The following is an 8,271-nucleotide window of genomic DNA, read 5'->3' as shown; positions in this document are numbered from 1 at the left end:
AGAACCTGAAGTATCAGCTATTATGCTGCAAGGATTCTCTTAGAATGGTGGTGATCTATGTATTTCAGAATTACACTGTACATTCCATGTGTGGAACCCAACTTCTTGGTTTAAACTGAGCTTTTTTGTTTAATCTCTGTTTGTATGTTTGTTTAAAATGTATGTATTGAGAGACGCAATGATGAGGATGGGGTGAGAGAAGTGCCGAGCGGGGAGAGGAAAATGGTGTAGGTATGTATGTATGTATGTGTGTGTGTGTGTGTGTGTGTGTGTGTGTGTGTATATATACATGTATATGTGTGTGTGTGTGTGTGTGTGTGTGTGTGTGTATATGTATATATATGCAGGTATGTGTAAGTGAGTGCTGTTTTTTGCTTTGTCTTTGTATCTCTTAATATGGGTGAAAACTGTGAAACTCCAATAAAAATACTGTTACAAAAAAAAAAGACTACATATGATTGAGGCCTCCCATGACCACATTCTCAACCATCCGGACTGACGGAGACAGTGGCCTCTGTGTGTCCGCCCTCTGCCACCCCAAGTCAGTGACAGGAGGTGGATGGTGTGACCAGCAGTAGGGGAACAATACAGTCAGCATGGATACACAGGGCAGGCTGTCAGGCTTCCCGGGATCACCATTCTCTTTATCGTATTGGATTTGGTCAAGCGCCAGAACTGGACAAAGTGTGAGATGTTGTAATGCCACTACTTTATCAATCCACACCTCACTCATACAACCCCCCAGTATAAGCATGTCATACCAGTCACTCTGAGTGAGTCACCCCTGGTAGTTGCAGAGCAGTGGTGTGACATGGGAAAGTTCTTCTGATGACCGTTTCAAGTGGATCAAATTCATGCAAAATAAAGGGAGGGAAGGCAGGCAGTGAAATAATATCTCTGCTACCTGCCAATAGCAGTTGCTGAGGGAATATACAGCAATGTCATATGGCCACCAGGGGGAATATAAACACTGAGTTCAAATTCAATTATTTGTTTAATTAACATTAATATAGTAGGTCAGGTAGTGATTGAATGCAGTACAATCAGAGATGCATACACGGTAGCATTGATGAACGACATTTTAGTACTGTCACCAGTACTAGATCTAGTCTACACAATGTTATGAATTGAACTGTTAAACATGTAATGAAACATTAAACAATTTCTAATTGAATGCAATGACAGTAATATGATGAAAACATACAGTGGTCAATCACAGTAAACAGTACTCTTTTTTTCACAGTATTTTATGTATCCTCTGTAAAAAAAAATCTATGGTATTGGCAACTTCAGAGTTTCTCGGCTATGATGCTGTCCCACAAGTAGAGAGAGTGTAAAGCTAGCATCAACAAAACAGCCCTGAGCAAAGAGCTAGAGCCCATAGATGAGCCCAACAGTTAAAGTCAGTTGAAGGAGAAGTATTGAGAGTGCTGGGCTATAGAGGTGATTGGCCGTCGCTGTAAGCAGCTTGGCATCTTTGGAGGCGTAGACGCTGCGACTGAAGGTGGGATGGATGTGTCGGAAGTTATCATGGAGATGTGCTACAAATTCTTCATCCTCCTCTGTGGAGAAAATCCCAGTGACAAACTGTTCAAACTAGGGAAGAAGAAACACATTAACAGGGTGGTTATTTATAAACTGTGATGTAATTAAGCATGATCATTCATTAGATTCATCAGATCATTCATGGTACCGTTTTCCATCACTAGTAACAATCCTAGTATAGCTGTTCGCCCAGGGTTGTTCCATGGTGACAGTATCCTGGTGGAACACAACAATCAGGCTGGTTCTACCAGGCTATGGTGAAAGCATAGATTCAGGACTTTTTCGCTAGCACAAACTGGAATATGTCCCGGGATTCATCCGATGGCATTGAGGAGTTTACCACATCAGTCACCGGCTTCATTAATAAGTGCATCAACAACGTCGTCCCCACAGTGACCGTACGTACATATCCCAAACAGAAGTCATGGATTACAGGCAACATCCACACTGAGCTAAAGGCTAGAGCTGACGCTTTCAAGGAGCGGGACACTAATCCGAACACTTATAAGAAATCCTGCTACGCCCTCAGACGAACCATCAAACAGGCAAAACATCAATACAGGACCAATATCTAATCATACAGCATTGGCTATGACATTCGTCGGATGTGGCAGGGCTTGCAAGCAATCACAAATTAAAGGGAAGCCCAGCCACGAGCTGTCCAGTGACGCAAGCCTACCAGATGAGCTAAATACCATCTATGCGCTTCGAGGCTAGCAACACTGAACTATGCATGAGAGCACCAGCAGTTCCGGACGACTGATCACGCCCTCCGTAGTCGATGTGAGTAAGACCTTTGAACAGGTTAACATTCACAAGGCTGCAGGGTGAGACGGATTATCAGGACGCGTACTCAGAGTGATCAACTGGTAAGTGTCTTCATTGACATTTTCAACCTCTCCCTCACCCAGTCTGTAATACCTAAACGTTTCAAGCAGACCACCATAGTTCTTGTGTCCAAGAATGCCAAGGAAATGACTATCGCCCCATAGCACTACCATCTGTAGCCATGAAATGCTTTGAAAGGCTGGTCATGGCTCACATCAAGACCATCATCCCAGACACCCTGGACACACTCCAATTTGCATACCGTACCAACAGATCCACAGATGACGCAATCTCTGTTGCACTTCACACTGCCCGTTCCCACCTTCACAAAAAGAACACCTACGTGAGAATGCTGTTCATTGACTACATACAGCACAGCTCTGCGTTCAACACCATTGTGCCCTCCAAGTTCATCACTAAGCTGACCCTAGGATTAAACACCTCCCTCTGCAACTGGATCCTGGACTTCCTGACGGGCCGCCCCAGGTGGTGAGGGTAGGCAACAACAAATCCGCCCTTTGACCCTCAACACGGGGGCCCCTCAGGGGTGTGTGCTTAGTCCCCTCCTGTACTCCCTGTTCACCCACAACTGCGTAGACGCACACGACTTAAACACCATCATTGAATTTGCTGCCTACACAACGGTGGTAGGCCTGATCACCAACAACGATAAAACAGCCTTCAGGGAGGTGGTCATAGACCTGGCAGTGTAGTGCAAGAACAGCAACCTCTCCCTCAACGTCAGCAAGACAAAGGAGCTGATCGTGGACTATAGGAAACGGAGGGCCATGCACGCCCCCATCCACATCGACGGGGCTGTTGTGGAGCAGGTCGAGAGCTTTAAGTTCCTCGGTATCCACATCACTAAGAAACTATCATGGCCCGCAAACATCAGCGCAGTTGTGAAGAGGGAACAACAATGTCTCTTCCTACTCAGGAGGCTGAAAAGATTCGACATGGGCCCTCAGATCCTCAAATAGTTTGACAGCTGCACCATTGAGAGTATCTTGACTGGTTGCATCATCGCTTGGTATGGCAACCGCTTGGCATCCGACCGTAAAGCGCTATAGAGGGTAGTGCGTACGGCCCAGTACATCATTGGGGCCAGGCTTCCTGCCATCCAGGACCTCTATACCAGGCAGTGTCAGAGGAAGTCCCTATCAATTGTCAAAGACTCCAGGCACCCAAGTCATAGACTGTTCTCTCGGCTCCCGCACAGCAAGTCTGGAACCAGCAGGACCCTGAACAGCTTCTACCCCTAAGCTATAAGACTGCTAAACAGTTAGTTAAATAGTTAACCAATAACTCCCTGGAATATCTGCATTGACCCTTTTTAACTCACCACATACGCTGCTGTTACTGTTTATTATCTATCCCGTTGCCTAGTCACTTTATCCCTACCTATATGTACATATCAATTACCTCGTACCTCTGCACATTGACTCGGTACTGGTACCCCGTGTATATAGCCAAGTTATGGTTACTCATTGTGTATTTATTCTTTGTGTTATTATTTTTATATTTTTCTACTATTTCTCTTTTGTTCTTCCTCTGCATTGTTAGGAAGGGCCAGTAAGCAAGCATTTCACTGTTGTTCACAAAGCATGTAAAAAATACAATTTGATTTGATATTAAACCCATTTCATGAGTGTCCTTCCTTTCAGTAGTGCTTGCTTACCTGTGACCATGAGATGTAGGTAGGGACTTCATACATGGTCCATATAACGGCTTGAGAACAAGGTGGAGTGGTGAGGCTACCATGGTAGCGGTAGTACTGGGACAAATGGTTCTCAGGCAGAAGGCCGATCAATGGGAATGGCTTGACTGTAGCCGTTTGACCTAGGAGAGGGAGAAAGACCTTTATTAAACGTTTATTAAACCCTACATGGGACTGAAGCATGTTCACAGTCACCACACATATATATATATATATATATATATATATATATATATATATATATATATATATATATATATATATATATATATATATATATATATATATACTGAACAAAAATATAAACGCAACATGCAAAAATGTCAACAATTTTACTGAGTTACAGTTCATATAAGGAAATCAGTCAGTAGGCCCTAAACTATGGATTTCACATGACTGGGCAGGGGCGCAGGCCCACCCTCTTGGGAGCCAGGCCTACCCACTGGGGAGCCAGGCCCAGCCAATCAGAATGAGTTTTTCCCCACAAAAAGGGATTTATTACAGACAGAAATACTCAGTTTCATCAGCTGCCCGTCTGGCTGGTCTCAGACGATCCCGCAGGTGAAGAAGCCGGATGAGGACGTCTTGGGCTGGCGTGGTTACACGTGGTCTGCAGTTCTGAGGACAGTTGGTCGTACTCCCAAATTCTCTAAAATGACGTTGGAGGTGGCTTATGGTAGAGCAATTAACATTCAATTCTCTGACAACAGCTCTGGTGGACATTCCTACAGTCAGCCTACCAATGGCACGCTCCCTCAAAACTTGTGACATCTGTGGCATTGTGTTGTGTGACAAACCTGCACATTTTAGAGTGGCCTTTTATTGTCCCCAGCACAACATGCACCTGTGTAATGATCATGCAGTTTAATCAGCTTCTTGATATTCCACACCTGCCAGGTGGATGGATTATCTTGGCAAAGGAGAAATGCTCACTAACAGGGATGTCAACAAATTTGTGCCCAAAATTGGAGAGAAATGTTTTTTTGCTGATGTGAAATTTCTGGGACCTTTTATTTCAGCTAATGAAACATGGGACCAACGCTTTACATGTTGCGTTGATATTTTTGTTCAGTGTACATTAGAGTACTTATGTTTCTACAGACCTTTGTAGGCAATGGAGGGAAGTAGTCGTGATATGCGTCCAAAGTGTACATTTTCAATGTAATAAAGCTGCAAGAAGTTAGAGGTTTAGAATATATGACTTCATCATGACAAAATACAGATATTTTTGGAAATATGCTCTAAAATGAACTACATAAAGTATTTAACTATAGTTTACATCAATAAAGAACGCAAGAACTGCAAGGCCAGTTGGGTCATCCAAGGCAGATGTCAAATTGGGGTGACTTGACTTCATGTTGACTATGTGCATCTGCAAAAGAAAATTCACTGTAAATTAAATATAAAACCAGGATGCAGTGTAAAGTTGACTGGATGTAAAGAGAAACATCACCCACACTTACCTCCATTGGATACCTGTGCCTGTCCACAGTGTGCTCTGAGCCATTGGTGTTGAGGCTTCCCCAGTGAAAGTGGAGCTGGATGGTGTGGTACGTCCCTGGAAGACCTCCACCACTCACAGACATCCCATTCCCAACCTCCAACACAACTGCATACACACACACAGACCACTTATAAACGTCTACACAAAATGCACAACCCATTCTCACACATACATTCTCACAAGCACACACATAGTTGTCCTGTGATGTAATAAGAAACGGGGCACATAGGCTAAAGTCGCTAAGTAGACAATAACTACTCAGTAGACACACCTCACAAATCAATTTCTACGGTAATGATACAGGATATTCACCAGAGTGCCCATTGTTTTTCAGTTTCCAGTGTCCTGTATGAACAGCATGAAAACCATCCAGATGTAAAGCCTCCAGTGACTCATTTCTGGTCATATGATGATCCAGGTTGATTGGAGAGTGATGTTCTTCAAGTATTGGGTGGCAGGATGGGAACGCGTCTCCCCATGCATATGGATCTGAGGAGGACACAAAAACACACGCTGATGACATTCAAAGTGTAAGTCTACAGTCACCATAGAGTTAACACGATAAGAATATTACTATATTTTTTATTACAATATCGATTTGAAATCTACCGAAAATAATTTATGAGAAAAAACAACATTTAACATTATCTCTACTTTTGATACATTGAATAAACATAGACACTTACCACAATAACTCTCATCATAACAGAAGTCCACTGAAAAAGTAAAACAAGGAGGATATCAACTGTAAAGCGTTCTTACCCATGACGTAATACACACTCAAACAGCTGCCTACCTCGGATAATATCAAGGACAAGCCGGATACTCACCGGTGTGTGAACCTGTAATAAACATCACTAGGAAAGTTATGATTGCCAAAATCATTTTTGCGCCAATAAATGAGCACAGCATTTCAATAGGTCTGGTTAATGTCTAAATAAAAATGACAGAGGCAGGTCTAATCGGTGCTTAGGGATCTGTGCAAATGCCAAGCTTAAATAGGACTGGGAAAGTGAATGCTGAGGGCTTTTTCTTTCTCTGTTTGGTCAGTGGAGTGTGTCATTGCCAGTGGTCTTTACTGATGAATGTCACATAACGGGACATTGATGTGAGGAAAGCTTGCCAACTCTCGGCTGAGCACCGATGCCCCCAAGCGGTAAGGTCAATTGCTTTTTAATTTTTTTTATAAAAACGATTAAGTAGCAGGTTGGAATATGTAAAATGTTATCACTGTTTATTTTGTCAGTGTATCTCCTAGTGGTCTGCCGATAAAGGGTGCCTGTCGAAGGAATGGACAGCTATAGGTGTATAGGCCTAAGATCAGGTGAAAACATATGCTGCAATATGCTACTGATGCTTGACACGGTCTGAATAATAAATCGTACATATTTTGGTTTCAGCTTCACTGCGGAGATAAGTTGCCTTATTGGAGCGAAGACGGATAAACCCATCTCCTATTGCCAGGGAGGAGAATTAATTAACGGACAGGGCTCCCCTTATTCCCTTCTCTGTCAGCAACACACAACTGACCGTTTAGGGATTTCCCACTTCTCACCTTAATCCCCCTGACATTTGGTTACAGCGGCTGAGGGATTTCCTTGACAAATCAAGAGAACTCAGTGAAATGCCAAGACTGATGAAACACATACAGTACCTTCGGAAAGTATGCAGACCCATAGCAAAGGGCAAACCTTTTCCACAGTCTTACATTACAGCCTTATTCTAAAATGGATTAAATAAATAACCTCTTTAGCGATCTACACACAATACCCCATAATGGAGGAAGCGAAAACAGTATTTTCTTGTGTTCAAATTTATGAGACTCGAAATTGAGCTCAGGTGCATCCTGTTTCCATTGATTGTCCGTGAGATGTTTCTACAACTTGGAGTCCACTTGCGGTAAATTCAATTGATTGGACATGATTTAGAAAGGCACACATCTGTCTATATAAGGTCCCACAGTTGACAGTGCATGTTAGAATAAAAAACAAGCCAAGAGGTCGAAGGAATTGTCCGTAGAGCTCAGACAGGATTGTGTCGAGGCACAGATCTGGGGAAGGGTCCCAAAATAATTATGCAGCATTGAAGGTCACGAAGAACAGAGTGGCCGCCATCATTCTTAAATGGAAGGAGTTTGGAACCACCAAGACTCTTCCTGGAGCTGGCTGCCCGGCCAAACTGAGCAATGGGGGGGGGGAGAAAGGCCTTGGTCAGGGAGGTGACCAATAACCGATGGTCACTCTGACAGAGCTCTAGAGTTCCTCTGTGGAGATGGGAGAACCTTCCAGAAGGACAACCATCTCTGCAGCACTCCACCAATCAGGCTTTATGGTAAAGTAGCCAGACGGAAGCCACTCCAGAGCCAGGACATTAATCCAATCAAACATCTCTGGAGAGACCTGAAAATAGCTGGGCAGCAACGCTCCCCATCCAACCTGACAGACCTTGAAAGGATCTGCAGAGAAGAATGGGAGAAACTCACCAAATACAGGTTTGTCAAGCTTGTAGCGTCATACCCAAGAAAACTCAAAGGCTGTAATCGATGCCAAAGGTGCTTCAACAAAGTACCGAGTAAAGTGTCTGAATACTTATGTAAATGTGATTGCAAAAACAGGATTTATATATTTTTTTCTTTGTCATTATGGGGTATCGTATGTAGATTGAGGGGGTGGGGGGA

The 8,271-nt window shown here is 43.4% G+C and overlaps 1 protein-coding gene across 4 annotated transcripts; it reads right to left on the bottom strand.

Moving 5' to 3' along the window:
• Positions 1–1,019: 1,019 nt before the first annotated feature.
• car15 (carbonic anhydrase 15) lies at positions 1,020–7,280 on the bottom strand. Of its 4 annotated transcripts, none has more exons than XM_029710606.1 (9): positions 7,249–7,276; positions 6,391–6,436; positions 6,281–6,310; positions 5,907–6,083; positions 5,554–5,699; positions 5,370–5,462; positions 5,194–5,260; positions 4,052–4,212; positions 1,020–1,596 (listed from the first exon to the last, which is right to left on the bottom strand). In XM_029710606.1, the coding sequence occupies exons 4-9, from the start codon at positions 5,998–6,000 to the stop codon at positions 1,372–1,374; spliced, it is 786 nt and encodes a 261-aa protein (XP_029566466.1). In that variant the 5' UTR covers positions 6,001–6,083; positions 6,281–6,310; positions 6,391–6,436; positions 7,249–7,276; the 3' UTR covers positions 1,020–1,371. The 4 variants fall into 4 exon arrangements, with proteins under 4 accessions (XP_029566466.1, XP_029566467.1, XP_029566463.1 ...); XM_029710607.1 differs by having other exon boundaries at positions 6,425–6,436; positions 7,249–7,271; XM_029710603.1 differs by lacking the exon at positions 6,391–6,436 and having other exon boundaries at positions 7,249–7,280.
• Between the last annotated feature and the right edge of the window lie 991 nt (positions 7,281–8,271).

This window comes from Salmo trutta, chromosome 23 (assembly GCF_901001165.1).
Source record: "Salmo trutta chromosome 23, fSalTru1.1, whole genome shotgun sequence".
Lineage (NCBI taxonomy): Eukaryota > Metazoa > Chordata > Actinopteri > Salmoniformes > Salmonidae > Salmo > Salmo trutta.
Note: the sequence above shows the minus strand (reverse complement) of the source record. Positions and strands in the feature narration are given on the sequence as shown.